General features: G+C 38.0%; 2 protein-coding genes across 2 annotated transcripts; one reads left to right on the forward strand and one right to left on the reverse strand.

Annotated features, from left to right (window-relative positions):
• Positions 1–25: 25 nt before the first annotated feature.
• On the forward strand, positions 26–21,890 carry LOC131771224 (uncharacterized). Its single transcript, XM_059086996.2, has 17 exons — positions 26–239; positions 1,233–1,539; positions 2,872–3,225; positions 4,419–4,542; positions 5,024–5,197; positions 6,036–6,119; positions 6,670–6,846; positions 7,069–7,149; positions 7,785–7,974; positions 8,805–9,012; positions 9,776–9,906; positions 10,631–10,737; positions 11,473–11,575; positions 12,233–12,375; positions 18,517–18,609; positions 19,519–19,603; positions 21,239–21,890. The coding sequence occupies exons 1-17, from the start codon at positions 27–29 to the stop codon at positions 21,362–21,364; spliced, it is 2,700 nt and encodes an 899-aa protein (XP_058942979.2). The 5' UTR covers position 26; the 3' UTR covers positions 21,365–21,890.
• Positions 13,925–17,616, reverse strand: LOC131771225 (high affinity cationic amino acid transporter 1). Its single transcript, XM_059086997.2, has 2 exons — positions 15,558–17,616; positions 13,925–15,123 (listed from the first exon to the last, which is right to left on the reverse strand). Exons 1-2 carry the CDS (start codon positions 17,263–17,265, stop codon positions 14,825–14,827), a joined length of 2,007 nt encoding a protein of 668 aa, XP_058942980.1. The 5' UTR covers positions 17,266–17,616; the 3' UTR covers positions 13,925–14,824.
• Positions 21,891–21,938: the final 48 nt, after the last annotated feature.

The raw sequence follows: 21,938 nt of genomic DNA on the forward strand, positions 1-21,938 counted from the left end.
ATTTCAGACTCGATCACAATGTAAACATGGCCTCCAGTGGCGTTGACACCCATCAACATGTTAATCACGGCCACCTGGCGGAATCTATCAGAGCCGAAATTATTTTGACGACAACTGATAAAGATAAGGTGCTCCTTTGGAAAAGTGATGGTAGAGATCAATGGAAATTACCTTGGTTTGTTCTAAAGGAAAATGAAAGTTTTCGTCAAGGAATAGATAGATGGTGTTTGGATCAACTGGTATATATTTAAAGTCCTTTCGAGCATGTTAAGTGTTTGTACAAAGCCGAAGTCTGATAGAAGTCTGATATTGTCATTGGATCTTTATCTTTTGTTTTTTCAATGGATCTCAACAAATGACCAGTTTATTATATCGTTAACTTGTCACATTTTTCTATTAAAAAATGACCAAAAAACTCAGCTCTTGAGAAAGATCGTGTAAAATAAAGAGGTTATATTTGCTTGTCTCTTAGAGCCTGGGTTGTGGCTCGTACTCTGTCAAACCAGTTTAGATGGGGGGTGAAGAGCGGGTTCTACGGTCCAAAATATTGACACAGAAAGTAAACAAATAAAGCAAACATTAGCAAACGAGCGAACAAACAAGTAGCAAGAGGGGAGAAATGGCGATAAACAAATTGTCTGGAGGGCAATGACTATGACTGAAAAATTTTGGAATACATTGGAGGAAAATCTGGTCTAAAACAAAAACATTAGTAAATAATGATGATAATAATAATAACAATAATAATAATAATAATAATAATAATGATAATGATAATAGTAATAATAATGGTAAAGATGGTAAGGAGATAAGATAATAATAAACTTCTTTCTCTCTGGTCCCAACAAGGACATTAGAGGCAGAGGGGAAAAAGAAAAGCATGAGCCAGTTATTAGTTATGCTCTTGCACAAAGCTGGTCTGGTCAGGGGTTTAAGGCTTGTACACTACAGGAAGATGTTATGTCTGATGTGCTTTTGTATTATTTGGACTTTGACCTGCTTAACATGATTGTTTCCACTGGTTTAGGAAATTAAACCTTGTGCTTGTGCTTTAGAAGTTGACATGCACAAGCAATGATTATAGAGAGGTGTTCCTCCATGTACTTGAACTGCTCGGTTTTAAAAAATGAAACTGATGATATTAACTGTGACATTAATTTTTAGGCACATGGTATGTATGTGATTGCAGGGGGGCCACATACTGTTATTAAGTCAAATGATCATTCTTTTAGGGTGAGGATGCTAAAGTAGACCTTCATGGTGTGGCCGGTGTCAAACACAGCATATGTGCTGACAAAGGAGGATCTCTGACATTAATATTTCATGTGTCTTGCACAAACTGCCACAACATTGACCAGTTGAGAAAAAATATTTGTGATGACACAGCTTCATGTAATGAGCTTAGTGAATCAAATAGTACATGTGGTACATTAGCTGACTCCAGTGGTTCATTGTTTAAGTGGATCTCTGATTCTGAGAAGCAAAGTGTGGATGTAGAAGAAGATGTCTGTAAATGGATTAAAAAGGCATCAAGTCAAGGTAGACACATAATTTGTGTATTCAGTTATCATTGTGCACATGAGACACCAATCCTACATGGATGAAAAAGTAATCAAGCCAGTCCTTGATGAAGCATATGAGTTGCTAAAGGAGTACTCCATCAATTAAGTAGTATTATATAATACACTTATTACCCTTTAACTCCCATGAGTGACCAAGACAGAATTTCTCCTTACAATATCAGTAAAATATCAAACAGATAAGTTACAAGAATAAAGAAAAATTTGGGGATAATTAGTTGATCCAATATTGAATTCTCTGAATTAACATCATAAGAATTGTATGGTTGACTTTAAGGAGAATTACAAATTTGATCTGGAAGTTGAAGGGTTTATTACACTTAAATTCTGATTGGTTCTTACTTGTGATGTATAGGAGGACAGATGCATAGATGACATCATCATTGACAGTTTTTTGCTTTTTTATTATATTAATAAAACAAATAGATTCCATGTTGCTGTGAGTGTTTACAATAACAGATCACAGGAGATATGAAAAAAACCCTAACCCTAAGCCATTGAATCTTTAAGTTGACTGGATAGTTTTTATAGTCACAAACCTTTTCAGAATAAGGTATAAATCAGTGAATGTGTTGATGTCTCTTGTGCTTCTCTTTTCTCAGTCATGCAAGGTCTGCTTTTTTGCTCCTTTTTTTAGCCTCTTCATTGTTTAAGTTACATTTTTTTATTTGGGAAGGATGGGTGGTTTCAAGAAAATTTGGAACAGATGAGTGGTTTAGAAAGCATGTGGAAATTTCCAAAGGTCTGGAGAGAGGTCTGGGCTCTATTAGGAAATATTGAAGGTTGAGACTTCAGCAGTTGAATTTTCCTGAATGTATAGGTGTATTCCAATTTATGTTGCTTTGTTTTCCCTAGATTTTCACCAATTTGAAGAGAATTACATGTGTGTTAGGAGAACAATACAATGATACTTATGCAAGGCTACAAGCCCATAGCCAGTAAATTTTAGGCTGGTTTGAGTTTGTTGTTGATTGTTGTCCTGGCTTGGATGGTTTTTCTCTGGGTCTGAGGGTTTCCCTCCTTCCACAAAAACCAACTTTCCAAATTTCAATTGACTCAGAAATAATGGACAGAAAGAAGCACTTCTTCTTAATTATTATTATTATTATTATTATTATTATTATTATCATTTTTATTATTTTTTATTATTATTATTATTACAATTATTATTATCATCATTATTATTATTATGCAGGAAGCTATTATTGAAACCCACTGGGAAGGTGCCTCTCTCTTCAGTGTTGACTCAAGGTTGTTTCTTTTTCTCCTTTCTTTCTTTCTTTCTTTCCAGAATTGAAAGTTTTAGAAGTATTAGAAGTGTTTGACAGTGATTCTGGTTTACTTCAAGACCAAACAAAAGCTGAGAGAAGTTCTGAAAGTACTGTAGAAAACAATAGAGATACCAGTACATGTACATTACAGAGAAAGGGTATTTCTGGGTCAAATTCTCATCCAAAATTATGTAAAGTTTCGGCTGAGGGAAACTTCCAGTCTTTGGAACAAGTTCAACCAGAAAAGCAACAGAACTCAAGTGGTCAAATGTTGAAAAGTGTTGGTGCATGGAATTTTCCTCACCGAACTGCAAAAAATATTCTTGTCTCTGCTTTGGAAAAACTTGTGGAGTCAGCCCATTTTGGAAAACTAGGTAAACACAAGAATGGAACTCTCATAATTTTTGTAATTGATAACTGCATCTTTGTGAGGATGGTTTTATTTATTGTATTTTCATTTTAAGAAAATTTCTAGGTTGGTTGTGGTTGTGGTTGTTTGGTAAAATAATTAGTTTATAATGTTAGATCTTGTTTGGTTTATTTGTTGTATAAATGTTGTGAATGAATCATTGGTATGGTGCTTGCACCTGCATACTAATAATTCAGTTTATGTGAAGCAGACTTAAACAGTTGACTGACAACAAATCTAACTCTCTCAATGGTGATAATGACCTCTACTTAGGTTGTTAAAATGCCAGTCATGGCCACCAACAACTGTCCCTCTTAGGACTATCCTTACCTGGACAGTCAAAATATACAATCAAATATTACCACTGAGTACAAGATTAAAGTAGTGTTTCGATAAGTCTTGTTTGTGGATTCAATTTCCAGCAAAAAAAGGTTTGCAAACCAGTTCAAAATAATTCTACCTGCAATATCTAATGCAACTGGAAGTATTGCAAGACCAGCAATGTTTTAATTGAAGAATAAAGGAGCTCAAAGGCTCAAGACTTTCAGATGGTGCTACTGCACATTCAGTAATTCTATCCAGTACATCCCGGCTTGGGTGGGAAAATATATTTTTATTTTAAAAGAATAAGAGAGATAGTAAGTTTTGAGCTCGGTATAGAAATAGAGAAAGATGCTTTTTTGGTCTATTCACATGTGTGGGACAAAGAAAAAATTCTGGGTCCTCATGGCAGATTGAACCTCAAACCTTTGGATTCTGCACTCTGATGCTCCACCACTGAGCCAAAGAGACTCCATGCTGAGCGAGACCATGTACAAAGTTCGCATGACATGTGTCCTGCATGCTGCTAGGATCAGCAATGCTGATAGCGTCATGTTTGTAAATAGAACAGGTAATCCAAAGGTCTGAGGTTCAATCCTCTTGGGAACTCAGAATTTTTTCTATGTCCCAGGCAGGTGATGAGACAGAAAAACTATTTTCTTTCTATCTTTGTATTTTGTTCTTAGTCATGAATTATAAACAAGGCCCAGGAAGGTCCATTGGCAAGGACATTGAGCTAAATTTTTCCCCTCCCTGTCCTCCCACTCAGTCAATAAATTCATAATACTGTGGTTTGAAACAAAATGCATTTCTCAATATTTTGTACTTTCTCTGCAGAAAAAGAATTCCTCCAAAGAAAATTTGATAAGTATTGTGATGGACTTAAGGAAATAAAGTTTGAAGGATTTTCTTTGCTTATGAAAGAGCTTGGAGTGACAGCAGGACTCAAAGACTTATTCAGGTAAAAGAAGATTGAGATTGTAAAATCATGTTGTGGCAAGTGAAAGCTTTTCTTGAAAGTGATTCTAGTGTGTTTGGGTTTGTTTCACCCTATACAAACAAAATTGAGATGCAAATCAATACTATCAAAGTGGTGAATAAATCCCTCACACTCTAGATTAATTCCCTAGTTTGAAATGTCACATGTACTTTAACTTTTCATTAGCTCCTCATGACTTTCTCCCTTTAATGCTCCAATTTTTCATAATTTTGAACACATATATATCTAAGATTTATCACTTAATCTAAAATAGCTTCAAATTGCTTGCACATACAAGTTTGTAAATGAGTTTTTTCAATTTAACTAATCAACATTTGAGTCAAATAGAAGAGGTTTTGAATCAAATCTACACTGCCCATACATTTAAGTCCTTGTTACCTGAGTCTTTTGTTGTGACAGTTAAAAATTTTTCACTGACAGCATTTTAATCTTTGATATTCAGGGCATTTGACTGGAACAATCATGGGCAATTGACATATCAAGAAGTACTCTCTGGAGTGGCAGCCATGGATCCCTCCACACCTCATGGGGGGCCATCTGGGGAGTTACGTTGTCGGTATATATTCAGGTGTTATTCTGCTGAGCAAGAATCTTGTCTCTCCTTTGAAGGATTCAAGTGAGTAGTTCTTTTAGTACTGCTTGACCGTCTTAAGATGGTTTTGAGGGACTATCATGGCCTAAGTATGGTTAAATCCTCCTATGTAACCAAAAATTTAATGGCCACTCAATGACTGACTCAAATTTCTTTCTTTATACTTCTGTCAATCAAAGCCTGATGAAGTAGCCTCCTGTCCATAGAGTGCAGCCATGGTCATCTGAGCTATCCTGCCCAGAATTTCCTCTTTATTTTTCTCATACTCATCGTACTAAGAGGCCAACCAGATGTACAGTTTGACTATGTAGAATTAGAAAATGAAGACTGTGGTTGTAAGAACTAAATGCAGTAGCTTTAGATTTAGTTACACCCCTAAAAATAGTAATTAAAGCTAAAACACGGATCTTAATCCCTTACGCCCAAACATCATATGCATATTCTCCATACTGATCTCTATGCATTTCCTAAGGTGCTGACAAGGAGAATTTGTTTAAAAATTAAGATCTTCTTTAGTTAGTGATCATTTCCTTTATTCTTTTGAGGTTAATGTTTGATTCAAGGATGATTGTCTGGAGAAATAAGATGCTAGGCACTCTTAGGGGTCAATTAAGCTTAATTCAAAATTACTTGCGCAAGTCTTGGAGTTCAAAATTAATGTAGACCCAAATGAAACCTTTCACAGAGTTTAGGCCAGGAATATTAGAGGAAACTGTGATAAATAAGGTAGACATGAAAACTAATTTATTAACTGAAAAACTGATTTATTTGGCTATGTGCTGCAAAATTATAGACAATAATTATATCACTTGCATCATACCAAAATGTTCATCAGAGGTATGACGTCATTTTCACATCACAGGTCTATGGTAAAAGATATTCAGCTGTTGAAAAAAGGAAGTGCCAAAGAGGATGTTGTTTTAAAAGAAGCCAGAATTAAAGCTAAGTATGTAAAGCTATTCTTAACATAATGGCTTAGCTGCTTAACTGAATTGAATTCCTAAACTGTCAATGTCATTGTTGGGGGAATAGTTTTTTCACAAGCTAATGTAGACTGATAAAAATGTTGGAATAATTAAGGTAGATTACTCCTTCTTTCCCTCATTCCATTCACAAATAAGTACTTTTATTAAACTCTTTCTATACCATAAGTTTAAAGGGATACATCACTCTGGTTGGATATCCTTGCATTATACATTGTACAAAGAACCAACCTTGTAGATTGTAAGCCACCTCAGTTTTGATCACCTTACTTTTTCTGGTTTCTTCTCTTGGATTTAATTTGGTTGGTAGAATGACAAAATACTCACTGCATCTTAAAAAAAAAAAATTATGTGTGGGTGCATGACCAAGGACTTTACTTACAGCTTACAGAGGGCTTAGCTGACCAAGAAGTAATCTTTTATCTGGATCTGGAGTACAGAGTGATTTATGAAAATTTTTACCTTAGTTCTAAGGGGTTTCTATTTTTTATTTGTGTTTTTGCATATCATCAGAATGTTTGGATCAGGACCTTCAGACAAACTATTCTTAGTGGATTTTTTAGAAGCAGTGGGTAATCTTAGATTCCGTGGGACATCTGTGCTGTTACGTCTACCTGTGTCAATCATTAAACTTGCTCAAGATGAAATGTATGAAAGCCTTACTCAGGAGAGGACATCGGTGACCACCAGGTATACAAATTTTGAGGATCAGTAATTATCGTTGGTATTAGTTTTGCCCAGTTACTGTAACCCAGGGCTTTCTGCCAGAATAAACATTCCTTTTTTGAATCAGACATCACTTTCGATTATTGAGTCTTGATCAGACTTCATTTCTTATATTCTAAGAGACGAGATGTGCTCAATTTTCTATACAGTTTGAATTTTGATATGATTGGTTTACATGCAAAACAGATCCCAATCTCCAGCGAAGAAGAGACGGAGTGAGGAAATGGACGACAGCATGGAATTTCAAGGAAATAACTTGACATTTGGGTGTGTAATCTTTGTAAATTAGATGCAAACCTATTTTGTACTTTGGAATATTTATTTTCTAATATGAAGCCCTTTTCAATTGAGTCTCGTTAAACCAAAATGAAAATAATCGCAACGGCCAAGAAAGGAAAGAAGAAAGGAAAATACCCTACAGAGCCCATGAGAACTCAAACTAAAAACAGCCAAACTGCCGAAAGCGCGGGAAAACGCGGGGGACCTATACGCGTTTGGCTTTAGTTTTGAATCTGATTGGTGGAGAGAGTAATGCAAGGTTTTTGAACCGATCACAGAGCGAAATAAAGTAAAACTAATGCAATTTCGAAATAACTAATTTCAAAATTGTATCGAAAATTGCTCTATAATGGGATACTTGAAAGAAGAAAAAGTACTCGAAAAGATAAAGAAAAATGTTTGGACGTCTTCAACTCTCAAAATAGTTTAAACGTCAAAAGAATTCACTAGATTACTTATTGGTGTAAATGTTAAACAAGAACACTTTGCAAATCATTTCCTGAGCCACAGCGACTACGTTACTTGAACTAAAAACACACAGAGCAGTTGTTAGGCGAAAACAATTAGCTAGGGACACAAGGGATAGAGGAAAAGGTTGATTGGTGTCATTTGTTTACTTAAAGAGCTGTAACAGATATTCAATACGAACTTGCCACTCACACGGTCAAGGTACGTCGAAGTGGAATGCTGAGTGACGTCAGTGTAATGTGGGATATGAAAAACACCGCCATGGTATCGGGGAGTGCTCAGAGTGAACTGCAAACTAATAAACTCAAGATTGCGCGGCTGCCTTCAATCAACTGCTTCAACAAGGTGTGTGATATTCATCATTGAAGTCTGTGAAATAAAGTGCATTTTGATGTAGTGTCTTGTGTCAAAGTTGTGCATAAAAGCTATTTCGCAGGTGGACTGCAATTTTTTAATTGCAGAAAGGAAGCCTGAAAATGATTCGACGGGATTCAAACCGGTGCCTGCCAGATTTTTTCGGGCGCTACTTAAATCAAAGTTATTACAAAGGTCGTTCAGATGTAAATATCTGAAGAGCCAGTGGGATTTTAGGGTGAAAATAGGTAGACTACCTGAAGCGCGGGAGATAATGAATGACCAAGTCTTACTTGGTTTCAGTTCATTATTACACGCCTATGATTTCAGCCCAAATTGCACTCCACTCAGTTCAATTACCATCATGTATCTGTTTTACAGAATGGCGCGAGAATTCCAGACCAATTGCAAGGCGGGCAAAAAAACGGCTAACGATCACGGACTGCTATCGTCACTGCCATAAAATTGCGATAGATTATCAACAAACAGATTTCAAATATTTTTGTCTTCATTTAACATATTGTAACAGAGACTTCTTTACCCTTTACACTCTAACATCAGTATGCATATTCTCCATACTGTCTCACATACATCCCCTAAGGAGCTGACAAAGAGAATTTGTTTAACAATAAAGAGCTTCTTTAGTTGGTGATCATTTCCATTATTCTTGTGACCCTAATGTTTGATTCAGGGGTGAGAGAGTAAGGAGAAATTAGATACTAGTCACTCTTAGAAGTTGAAGAGTTAGTGGGGAGACAAGTGCAACAATATTGAAAGGTAAACACGGAAGTAATCCGTTTGTTTGATTTATAACCATTCAGCAATCAGATGCCAATCAAATGCTATCCGCCCTAAGGTACTTTGAGCGTGCAATAAAGTCAGCAGATACATCCAAGGAAAGTTTTAACTGGGGTTTGGTGGAAATGCCTTCCTTGGGGAACTGTTTGTTGTGTATCTGTCGAACTCTGCTGGAGATAATAAAAAAGGAACCTCGGCTTATCAGAGTCCAGTCCCCCACCTACGTAGTCGGTGAGTTTATAAAGGGTAGATTGATGGTGAGTTTTTGGATGTGTCTGACTTGTAATAATTTTCGTTTTGGTCGGAAAATGCATTTGCATTGTCTTGGAAGCTTTTTTTTTTGTGCGGTGTTCGTCTTAGACAAGCCCTTTGCTAAGTTTTTTTTTTCAATTAAGGTTGGTTAACGCCGTTTTGCACTTTAGAAAATGCTAGGTAGAGATGAAAGATCTTTTTAAATTTAGAGAAAAGCTATAGCTTGAGATGCACTGTCGAGTAAAAATTAAAACTATGTCGAAGGATAACCAGTATTACTCCATAATTTGGTTGAATGTTTGCGCTCTATGGTTGGTGTGGAGATTTCACGCGACCTTCTTAACAAATTAGATGCAAAACTAAAACCAAGTGCGACTTGGTCACTCGTATTTTCCAGTGCTACAGGACGTTTTTGTGTTTTCTCTTTGTGATGTTATAGACTACTTGTTATATTTTCTTTTTTTCTGGCTGGTCGTTAGTAATGAGCAGTAAGCTTGGGTAGCTGGCGGGGTTTTTGATGCTTTGATGTTTTATGAAAGCGAAGGTTACGGAGCAGAGAAAACAAACAAGGATTTTTTTTCTGTCCCATACCTCAAGTGGCTTCGCTGCTCCGCTGCCGAACGGTACATAGCACACAGAAACCACCAGTTATGCAGGTTTACAGCATTTTTGAAATGATGTGTAACTTGTTACTGTTTGATTTCATTTTACTTTTCATACAAGTGCGATGTTTGATCTTCAGGTGATCTTCATGGTAATTTTCGTGATTTGGTGTGTTTTGAGAAGGTTCTTTGGCGTATGGGCCCCGTTCTAACACCAGCTAGTTTCATGTTCCTGGGGGACTATGTCGATCGAGGGGAGAATGGAGTAGAGGTACAATTCTTATTTTTTGGTGGTGTAGTCTTAGTATTCCCCAATTTTTTCTCAATTTTTTCTGTAAGACAATTTGATAATAATTTGACTTTGATTAATTTTCAACCACGCGTTAGAACAACAACCTTAGCATTAGAGCAATGGATTTTGTTGAAGTAACTAACCTGTCCGCATCCTGTTTGGTTGGCTGACTCACCAACTGCGGCTTATCTTATTGATCGACCGACCGACTGGTCGACGGACTGATTGTTCATCTTACTCACCGACTGCGTGGCTGATTGACTGACTGACTGTTTATCTTAGTTTCTGACTAACTGTTTATCTTACTCACTGACTGAGTGACTGTTTATGTTACTCACTCACTGACTGACTGACTGACTGTCTGTTCATCTTACTCACTGACCGACTGGCTGACTGACTGACTCATTATTAAGCTCCATTTCCTCGAGTCTGTTCAGTCTTCCTTTGTCCAATTGATTGACATCAATTATTAACCTCTCCTAGCTGCATCACTTGTCTTCCCCTTTTTTTAAACAGTTGGGGCCAGTTGATGATAGATACCTAATCAAAAGCATAAAGAGGTTATGAATGACTATAACCGTTTATTCGGGGGACTTACTTCACCGTTTACAACAAATCCACACCCAAGTCATTGAAACTCAAGTAAAAGCATTGTTTCACTCTCCAATGTATAAAATCTGTTCATGTTCGGCGTTCTTGGCAGGTCATCTCATACCTCTTTGCTCAGAAGGTGTTAGCCCCATCGAAATTTGTCCTAATCCGAGGGAACCACGAGATCAGAGACATTCAGAAAATGTTCACTTTTCATAGGTTTGTTGAAGTTAATATTGGTATCACAAACATTAAATCATTATCTCTGTTGAGACGGAGCCTCGGTTCTAAACCAGGGAAGGAACATACGCGTATTAGGGGGGAAGTTCTTAAGAAACTGTGGTGCTGCGACGGTGGAAGAGTATAACAGGGTAATTTAGTCTTATCAGCTGAGTTGATAACGTAAATTACCACCGTAAAGAGTTTAGAAGCTGACGTTTCGAGCGTTAGCCCTTCGACGGTGCGATTAAAACAAGGTTGTTTTCGTGAATTTTGAATTGAGCCCTTAACTAAGACCTTCCTGGGCCCCTTGCGAGTTTTGAGGTGGGAGGAACGGACGGGAAAACGTCATGATCCCAAGTCAACTATTTTCCCTACCGGTCAAACCTGACTCAGTCAGTAAACGTTGTATCAAATGACTGATACTCTTTTCTCCTCTATTATTTCAACTTGCATCTGTTAAGGCCGTAAGGTTTTCCTGGGCCCTATTACCCTATTAGCGCCATCACGTACGGCTTTCACAGCTTTCATGTGGGGATTTCGTAATATCTTTTTTGTTTTACGAAAAAGCGCACGAGGGTCCCACGGGTCATGTTATGAAGGTTACTTCAGCAGCAGTTTTTCAATCTGATAAACCATTATATATAATTTCTTTTGGCATAGTACCTCGCGCTTTTACGAAGTGGAAATTTTTTCAATTCTCACCAATTTCTTTTGTTGCCCTTACCGACGCAGTGAGTGTCTACAAAAGTTTGGTCCTGCTCTTGGCGAAGAGGTCTGGGAAGCAGTTAATGCTGTCTTTGATGTTTTACCGCTGGCTGCAATTGTAGACAACAAGGTAAAAAAAACCTGAACAAGAGCGTAGCAGAAAGGAGGCTGAGGGTGGGGAGGGTGGGCGGTACCCCTCCTTGGTGTAAGAAATATCAACTTTTGATAATAATACAACCTGAAATACTCCAAAAATCGAAAAAGGCGTAGATTTGTACCCCTTCCCCTCGTTTAAAAATCCAGCGTACACCCAACTACGTCATTTGATGATCTTACGTTGATTCTGATTGATCCATGGCTTGAAAAATAAGAGGATACTGGTCCAAACTTCCCGGTTAATAGCTCTCTAGTATTAAGTAATTTTTGGGGAGCAATATGTTTTGTTTCATCAGTAATAGAATTGCCCCTCAGGCATCATTAAATTAGATGTCACGTGATCTTTAATCACCTTTTTGTTTTTCAAAGCAGTCGAAAATGTAATGGTAATGAGAAATGCTCCAGAACGATATTATCTTTATGTTAGCTGTTAGAAATCGTAGCGAGGATCAAGTGCAATTATTCACAGCAACCCCTGATTACATTTTACCAGCATTGTTAAATCATATGTTTCTATTTACTTCGCCTGTATTTGCTCCATTACCACAAACCTTACCCGACGATTGGTAGTGTTCCTCTTTTCGTTTGTCGAGAAATTTCCGTAAAACACCCTTGCTGTTTGTATTCGCAGATCTTCTGTGTCCATGGGGGTATTCCGCTGCCCAGTCAAGGGGGCGGGCTTGTATCATCTATAGACAACATCCCCGGTGTTCTACCTGAGCCTGAAAAACAAAGCGAGCTGGCTTGGGAACTTATGTGGGGAGATCCTTTAAGGTATTTACTTCGCTAACTGACATTGTGCTAATTACAAAGAATAGATTGTTGAATAAAGAAGAAATAAAGACTGCTTCGACAACGCTTTTTTTACCCCGAGAAACTGCATAGCAGAGAACTTTCCGATTGAGTTTCGTTAACGGAAGGCTAAGTACTTACAACGGCCAAATAAAACAAGGGCTGATATTGCAAGTAGCCAATGAGAAATCGAAATCCCAAGCGCGAGAAACACAAGTGAACAAGTAGCGATGGGTTTCAGTTGTGCCTCTGATTGGCTTAAAGGAATGCGCGAGTTTTCACGATCTTACAACAAACTGAATCAACTTATTGGAATCCCGGATCACTTTCCATATTCGATTAAAGAGCTTCCTATTTCATGAAAACAAGTGAGTCGTGATGCAGTCAAATCTCTGTGGGAAAGCCACCGTCGGGACCGATCTTAAGTATCCGTCTACGGGATATATCCAGCTTTACGAGAGTCGAGGTAACGTAACACAATGGTTCTCAAATGAAAAGGCGGAACATGTAAACAATTAATACACGTCTGTTTTTTGTCTGTTTTACTTAATTTACTAAAGAAAATTTATAAACTGGGAAAAATGTCGTATCGGAATTTTACTGCCTCAAATCGTAATGTTCTATTATATGTAACACTTCGCGGCACTTCTCAAGAGTCCAGTGACGTGTAAAGGTGTTTGTGGTCCGGTTTTGGAGGAGTCGTATAGAATTGAATTGTAGTATTCTGACTAACAACGGCACTGACCATATTCGGTGTTGTAATGTGTGTTAAGGTTAAAAGGCTTAATTTAATACTCAAGAATAAACCGAGCAGTTACATGTTCGAAAGCCACGGAAAAAACTGAGTGCGCATATTGTTATTATTAGATCATTAGCAGCGCGCTCATTAGGATTAGTTCATCTGCAGGTGTGTATGTTCGCCGCTTCTAGATATGGCCCGGTAATCAGTCATTCCTGTATACTTTCAACAGTATTCCGTCACAGGTGTCTGCTCTTTGAAGGTGTCCGTCTAGAGGGAGAGGACTCTGCTGCGAAAAAAGTTCCTCTTGGTACCTTCGTTCGTACGTTTACATGATTCATTATAAATATGCATGCACTGACCCCGATATCCTCCTCTTGACAATCATGTGGTTAATATAGGGGCTTCATTAACTGTTTTCATAGGCAGCTGCCGATGCTGTACTAGGCGGCTGTGCCCAGAAATGGGGCCTTAAGGTGAAACCCAAACGAGAGAGCATTCTCGTAAGCTAAACATCAAACGGCGGTAAGGGGTCGTGTAGGCGGCGGTGGACGGACAGTAATCGGATTTCGATGAAATCCCTGAGTTATAGCAAGGAGTCGGTCAGAAGCATTTTGTGGCCAGAATGACTTCTTGTCACGGGATGAACAAAGGAAAGAACAAACGGGATCCTTTTTTCCTAAACCTTCTCCATTTTTTCGTTCCCTGCAATTTCGACCGTTGCTATCGAAGGAGAGCCTGCAATAAACTACATTTGGCGTTGTTTTCAAACGCATAATAAGATTCTAAATATCTATCGCACAGAACACATTTTATTTTCAAAGACTTAAATATTGCATTCTCAACATTATGAATCATGAAGTGATCAACATGGTAATTCTCCATGCAGTATCACTGACATGTCAAGCATGTGGTGAGAATTGAGAAATAGTCATCAAAAATATCTCCAATTTTAAATATGTAACATACTTGAAAGATTGTAGAAATAACAGTTTGGTTGCGTCATTCTCGAAAGTGGAAGGTTTTATATAAATAAAAACTTAGCTTTTTGTTGTAAGTTAACACTCGTATGGAAAATAAAATATGAATTGTTTCAATAATTCCAAAATATTTGATTCGCTCCTTCTCAAAAGGGCGATAAAAAAAGGCTTTCCCGATTTCTCTGTTTGTTTTCATAGATGGATTTACGTGATACTAGCTAACTTGCAAATAATTATGTTAAAATCTACAAACATTAAGGAGCTAATGTATCACCTCGAGGAAGATTGGATAAAGTGGCGCATATTACAAACGTAGAGATTTGAAAAAGTCCAGCTGCATTTTTGAAGGTGCAGTTATCCGATTGCATGATCCCTCAGTCAGGTTTTGTATTAAACCAAAATTGACCTAGGCATATTTTCCTCGACTTTTCTTTCTTGGAAAAGTTTAACCTATTTTACAGTGCGCACAAGTCCTATTCAGCTCAAACTGATATACTTGTAGCCTTTTTAGTCAAATTTGCTCTTGACGAACACACTTGTCGAGGAAAAGAGTGAAAAGAAAAGTCTGCTCTAAGAAAATTTACCTTCTCTAATATTATCTACGAGTTTGTTCTGATGATGAATATGTAAATTCAATGTAAATGTACCGATGACGTATCCATGGCGAGAAGAGAAGCAAAAGGTCATTTAAGTGTCAAAAAGAAGAGGCGTCTTAACGGTATCGTTCAGCTGGTCCGGTTGCTGTATTTGTGGCCTTATTCTTTTCTTTGTGAAGAACTGCGTGCTTAGGAGACTCATCTTCACTTGTCATTAAGTTGGACTGAAACCCTTCATCGTTTTCACTGTCACTACTGGGTGACATGGGTCCTTCTTCACTGCTTGGTGTCCAGGTGCGGACGTGTTCGTCACGTGCTGACGGAATAAGCCGGTCCAGAAAATCACGTGAAACATCATATTTTGTGAAATCTACTTTGCTATTGTGAATGCCATACATGAAGTAAATAGCCATACCTTCAGAGACAAAAAATACTGACAGTGAGTAGGTTTTAATCAAGCACAATAGTGTCATTTAAAGCCCCTTGAGGTATAGCGGGTTAGCTCTTAAATGCCGAACGAATGAATTCGTAGCTAAAAGTGTTAAAACTGTGTGTACTATGGGACAGAGGAAAAATCCAGATATAGCAAAGACGGCGAGTGATATCCTAGAGTAAATAGATTGCAAACGAACTATATCTCGGAAAAACGCGAGTTACCCACTTGTTATTGTGGTAAGTCTTTTAACTGATTGGTTTTGTGGGTAGCTCGAGTTTGTTATGTCAGTAAGAAATGACACAGCGAGGTGTAATCGCTGTAATCCTGGATAAGTGTCGGCACTCAGTTGCAGAGTGCCTCAAATTTGGTTTTAGTTTACAACACTCAGTGGTAATACTCTACAACATACTCACCAATAAACATCCAGGTAGCTACTCGAGCCCAGGTCCAACGGGACAAATTAGTCAGTAAGTAAATATTGGTCAAGATACTGGTCAGAGGAACGAACGGAGTACATTGCACTGCATGAGCAATCCTAAACTCCTCTGTTGGTAACAAGAACAATACTGCCAAGGCGAAGATGACGACAGAGGCCATTAGGCAAGAGGCGAATATGATAATAGGATTCTTCTCGGCCACATGAGGCAAGCCGCTTGCTGGAGAGACGGTCAAAGAGAACCCATAACCCGCAAATACGAGGCACGCCGCAGCAATTCCAGCAACTCGATGAGTGTCCTTGGTGGGTTTGTCACCAAATTTGGCACTCAATTTGGTTTTGATCTCTCGCGCAGCTGAGATTTGTTTCTTCATTCCCTCGCGAAGCTTCCCACAGCAAGAAGAGGGTTCGTCGTCATTCGTGTCGTAATCTTCTCCGTTTGTTGGAAATTCTGACCAAGACATCGGTCGGTATCGCTCTAGAAGGACAGCCAAGGACACAGCGGTGTACGCCATGAGTGTTCCAATAGACATCATCTCAACTAAGTCGTTTAGGTTTAGGAAGAGTGCTATTACTGCTGCACTGAAGCCGAAAATTAATCCAGCTCTAATTGGAACTCGAGTTCTGTCACTAACCTTTGCTAAACTTTGAAACAAAAGTCCGTCATTGGCCATGGCGTAAATAAGACGAGTTCCTGCATAATTAAAAGTGAGCAGAGCGGTTGTCATTCCGAAGAATCCTCCGATAGCAACAAAGTATTTTCCAACTTCGGAACCTGTGTAACCAAATGCCTCTGTTAGAGGGCTGTTGAAACTAAGTTTATTGTAGGGAATGATTAACGTCAGAACTGCTGCAGTGATGAGGTATATGAAAACCCCAATATACGTGCTAACAGAGTTGGCAAACGGAACAACTCTTAGTGGATTGTCAGTCTCTTCGCTGGCAGAATTGATGATATCAAAACCAAGAAAAGCAAAGTAGGAAATAGACGCACCAGCCATGATTCCATCGAAGCCAAAAGGTGCGAATTTGTCAAGTGTCTCCCAATTGGTAGTGTCCATGAAGTAAAATCCTGAGAGTACAATAAATAGGACCACCAGCAAATTGATCATAGTCGCAAATCGCATGAAAAGGGCTGGTTTTCGCGGCCCTGTAGCAGCTACGACGGTGAATACAATAACGACTAAAAAAGCTATGAAATCTGGATATGGTTGAAATCCTGCCACGCTCCACTGAGCAACGTTTTCAGTCATGAATTTTGAAATTTTTTTCCCGCTAATGGAGTTTAGAAATTTGCTGAATTCATTTGCCAGCAGAGCGCTTGCAAGGACGTTTTCTAAAATTAGATTCCAACCGATTATAAAAGCCCATATCTCTCCCAGAGCAAGGTATGTATAAACATACGAGGATCCTGTTTTCGAGACGCGAGCGGCAAATTCGGCATAACAGAGCGAAGACAAGATCGCCGGGAACGCCGCGATCATAAGAGAAATGACAATGGCTGGTCCTGCTGTATCTCGAGCGATTTGTCCTGTGGCTACGTACAGACCTGGCCCAAGCATGGATCCCATTCCTAATAGAATCACATCCAGTACTGTCAAACACCGGTTGAAAATCGTGTCATCTCCCGTTAGATCGTCCTTCCGTGAACGAAGCAGAAGTTTCAAAAAGTTGATGCAACTCATGTTGAATTCCAATACAAAAATCCAATACAAAAATCCAATACAAAAATCCTGACAAAGTTTCTCAAGGCCAGCTGTTAGATTTCGGTTGAAAGAAGGACATGAAATCCTTAAATTCGTTGTTTGGTGTTGCAGTATTTGGTCACTGAATCAAACCATCAATTATATAACAACAGTTTGAAGTTAAGCACATTGCTTAATTTCGCTCATTTCTTGCGCACATTCCCTTTTATAGCTGTTTTCTCCGACAACCACGACAGGAGGAACTTAAAGAACTAAAACAACGGGACCAAGGATTCATTTAAAGAACTAAACTTTCTCGACGCTTCCTATGCGGCTGAAGCGTCCTTAGGCTCTCTGCATCAGTGATCACAGTTTAATGTTAACATAAATTTTCTTTCCGCAAAAATTAACTTTCAAATGAGCTTTGTACGTGTCAGCTTTGTTGTCTTTTCAGTTTGTTTTGTTCACCTCATATAACGTTGTGCGTGCATTTGTGTAAACGTTTGGGACAAATGGAAGGGACATTTAATCCTTGAAATTACTTTTAAAGCGATCGTGAAAAGAAGAAGGTTAATCCCCTCTTTTGCTCAGATTTATTCGTTCGTCTTTATATTCAAGTGAGCGGCTTTTGTTCAAATGACTTTCAAATGTGATAACAGTATTGTTCTTATGCGTGGAGCCGGTATTAGTTCGCCCTTGGCTGATTTCTTTTTTATGCAGATAGGAAAGGCTTTTTGTGACGTAATGTGATTCAACTCACACCCACTTATTGTTATTACTTTATCGCTGAAAGCTTCGAAAATAACACTTGACGCATTTAGAATGACAAGATTGCTGATGTGTTGTCATGAAAACGACATTATTTTCACTAAACATTGTGGATTAAATTCCCAGTGGTAAAATACAGCCTTTATTTGTAAAAGGATGCCTTAGGTCTTACATTTTTGGAAGCAATTGCAGCAGAATGTATTTAAATAAACTCCAATTTTTGGAGTTTCCCTTTTTTTCCTTCCCTTCCTTCTCGAAAGTGACACTACTTCCCGTTTGTAAACCTCCAAGCTCCTGTTTCGCTGTTTTTTAAAGACGTATTTTGCGTTAACTTTGCAATTAATGGACCCCAGAGAAGCAGCAGTAGAGTGCGGTCAGGTAGTGTGAAACATTAGAAGTAAGAAAATCTTACACGTAGTTTGATTCAAAGTCCGGTCAGTTATTGGAGTAGATTTTGTGTGATTAAAATCATCACTGTTACAGGGCAGAAGATGTGACTTCCGACATTTTGGAGAAACTCAAACAAAACGAGGGATTCACAGCCAATAGCAGGCGAGGTACTGCTTACTTGTTTAGGTAGGATGGACCTTTTCTTGTCGTTATGTTAAGGAAACGATGGGGAGTTGTGATATATCATTCGGGCTGGCGTTGATCAAGAAATCATCAATTTATTATTTCACGAGTACGCTTTGAACGCCAAATGATAGATAGCCAACGAGGCTCGTAAGACCGAGTTGGCTATAACCATCTCATATCCAATAAGCGCTCGTGGAATGATTGCTTAACCAAAAACGCCCCAAAATATTGTTAAGTCTTCCCAACTTTATTATTTAAGTACAATTTTTTCTCCAATTTAATTTTGAGCTGATGCATAGACTTACCATATTTAGAGAGCATGGTATGATGGCTCATAACCCATGATGGCTAGGCCAATGAAACTCTTGAATCACATTATCCAATTATCCAGTTTTTAATTAAAAACCAAAAATCTCTAGCGTTGATTCAATTGTACAAGTTTCCAACAATCTGATTGGTCTGCAAATCCACATATTTCGTTATTATCACCGCTCCAGGCGATCCCTCATATAAAGGTGTAAGTTTGTAAAGTAACTGTGGTGCTGCGTCAGGAAGGGGGGTGTTACGAAATAAATTATTTTATCAACTGATAATTTGAATCGGCCACCGTAAACAGTGTCAAAAGCTGACATACATCTTACTAGCGGACAAAACTGGTGTAGTAAAATATTTGTCATATCTATGGGTTTAAATGAATGGAGGAAGATTTCAATTCAAACAACATTTTTAATTCAGCGGTCCGTACAGTGAAATATAACCCTCTACTGACCAATCCTAGCGCACGAACTAACTGAGAGATATGATAAACACTCGAGACACTCAAAACTACAGTGGAGTCTTCATACTGCCTCGGTGTGAAAGCGAGGTTACCCGAACTGTACCACCCGTCCGCTTTTGTTTATTTTGCAGCGCGGACGCCTTGGATGCTTTCTTGAAGAGGAACCATCTTACTCACGTGATCAGAGCGCATGAAGTACAGCAAGCTGGCTTTCAGGTCTGTTAATATCACTTTAGCGTCATTTGATATGTAAATAACAAAGCAAACGGTTTAACCCTTTACACCCTAACATTAATATTCTCCACACTGTGTTCTCTACATTTTCTATGGTAAAGACAAGGAGAATTTGTTAGACAATCAGGACCTTCTGAATCGGAAATCCTCTCTATTGTTCTCATGCTGTGAGGAGAAATTAGAAGCCAATTACTTGTAGGAGTTAGAGGGTTAAAATGAAGTGAGGTAATTTTCACGTGCTCTGCCTGGTCGACCAATAACAGTCCCAAGTGGTATGCTGAGCAATTGTCTCTCGAATGTCGAAAGAAAACTGGGATGATCACACTCGGTGATTCGATTGAAAACATTGTGCCACTTTATTAGATGTAAATATACAACCAACCGTATCTTGGTGTATACGTATTCACGCCAGTTCTCACAACTGGTATATTTTCCTTCGTTCTGATTTCATGTTTTTTAACACATTTGGTTTTTGGTCTCATTTCAATCAATGCCGCAGCGCTCCGTCTCAATGCTCTATTTGTTATCATTGGCCAATTCTGTGGTTCTGAAAGTTTCGAGTGAATACAATAAGGTTAACAATCATGGTTATTGACACTTTCTTAAATTATTTTTTTAATCAATTTTTTTACATTTTTTTTATGTTTTTTAATAAGTTTTTTACTTATTTCTAAAAACGTTTAATTATTTTTAATTTTTTTTACAATTATTTTTAATTTTTTTAAATTAATTTTTCTAATAATTTTTAAATACTTTTAAAATGATTTTTTAAACAATTTTTTTAATTATCTTTTTAAACGATTTTTCATTAAAAAATTTTTTTAATAATTTTTAAATCATTTCTTAAATGATTTTTTTAAAATAATTTTTAATTTTTTTGGAATAATTTTTCTTAAAATCATTTCTTGAATTAATTATATTTTAATTAATTTCTTAAAACTGAACTAGTGAGCAGCACTTTGCGAACAGTAGTTTCGTCTAATTGTCGTAGACTTCTTCAAGGAGTTTTACAAGTTAAATTAAACGCCCGTATTTACAAGCCATAGCGGCTATACGGGGCCAATGACCATAAAGGCTTGGCCGGACGTACGAACAGGAACAGGCGAAGTTGTGAAAAATTTCAAAATTTTTTTGGGCAAGGTGGGAAAAATATTTTGGGGGCCACGGTTTTAGCTAAAACTGAAGCCGTTCGGCTAAATTTTTCTATTGACACCCCCCCCCCGCCCCCGCCCCCCCCTCCCGCCTCTCTTCAAGAAGCTTCAAATTTCAAATTAGACTTCTTTCTATACTCCATGTTCTGGCCAAATTTTATTCAACGAATGCTCAACAGAAAGCGTTTACTCGAGATTGGGACTAATTAAAATTATTCACGGTTCCGTGACATTTGAGTTCCGTTCACGCTTGGTTCTCAAGTGATACTACTTCTCTTGTATACTGCCAAACCTTTACTGGGACAACATTGCTTATAACAGCCGGTAGATTAAAAAATGTCCACTGTTCACTCTAGGCTTAACGATAGAGAGATAAAAGCTGCTAAACGTGAGCTAATCGTGGGAATGAAGGTAAAACTACTGACAACATCTTTACTCTAACTTTCTCGTTTTCATTGACGCGAAGGTTCAACAGAATGGCAAACTGCTGACCGTGTTCTCGTCGTCGCAATACTGTGGGGGGTCCAATGAAGCAGCCTGCATCCTGGCATATCAAAACAAACTGCGCACAATCCGACTGGATACCACGTGATCGACCACAGCCTTTCAGAGCTAACTCGGTTAGACCAACCATGGATTAAGAACTCATCATCATCATCATTGCTACTCGTTGCTCATATGTTGCTTTGTTTATTTATCAGTTATGTTTTAATATTATCCTTCACTAGAGTGAATTATTTTTTAATAACAAAATATAAAAATTAATTTAAAATTTTGTAACAGAAGTTAGTTAGTCTTTCGTTTAGTTAAACGAACTGTTCCACTGAAACGCACAAGTTTGTTTTTCAAGAACAGGAATTATCTTCATTAAGGGGGAGACTTTTAAAAAGTTGTTTTAATGAGATTGTCCAAATAAGAGGTTATATTTCTTAGACGTTCAAATGAATAAGATGTAGAGAGAAAACTAATAAATTTGACATTCCAATTTCGTTTCTTGAAATCCACACACTGCCACTTGTTCCCTCCACAGCACCTTCTATTATAACGCGGAAAGCGTACGGAAAAATGGCCAAAGGGACTGGGGCGGAAGACTTGACTTTTAACCTTTTGCACCCCAACATCACTATGTATATTCTCTATACTGTTATCAGTGTATTTCCAAAAGT

The sequence above is a fragment of the Pocillopora verrucosa genome, chromosome 2 (genome assembly GCF_036669915.1).
Source record: "Pocillopora verrucosa isolate sample1 chromosome 2, ASM3666991v2, whole genome shotgun sequence".
NCBI lineage: Eukaryota > Metazoa > Cnidaria > Anthozoa > Scleractinia > Pocilloporidae > Pocillopora > Pocillopora verrucosa.

Bases quoted from the DNA above. Each gene is read 5' to 3' on its own strand.
- LOC131771224 (XM_059086996.2), top strand. From the start codon at position 27: ATGGCCTCCAGTGGCGTTGACACCCATCAACATGTTAATCACGGCCAC. The intron at 5,198-6,035 runs GTGAGTAGTTCT...TTCACATCACAG, and splicing joins CTCTCCTTTGAAGGATTCAA to GTCTATGGTAAAAGATATTC. The intron at 7,975-8,804 runs GTGTGTGATATT...ATAACCATTCAG, and splicing joins CAATCAACTGCTTCAACAAG to CAATCAGATGCCAATCAAAT.
- LOC131771225 (XM_059086997.2), bottom strand. From the start codon at position 17,265: ATGAGTTGCATCAACTTTTTGAAACTTCTGCTTCGTTCACGGAAGGAC. The intron at 15,124-15,557 runs GTGAGTATGTTG...TTGTCTCTGAAG, and splicing joins AGCTACCTGGATGTTTATTG to GTATGGCTATTTACTTCATG.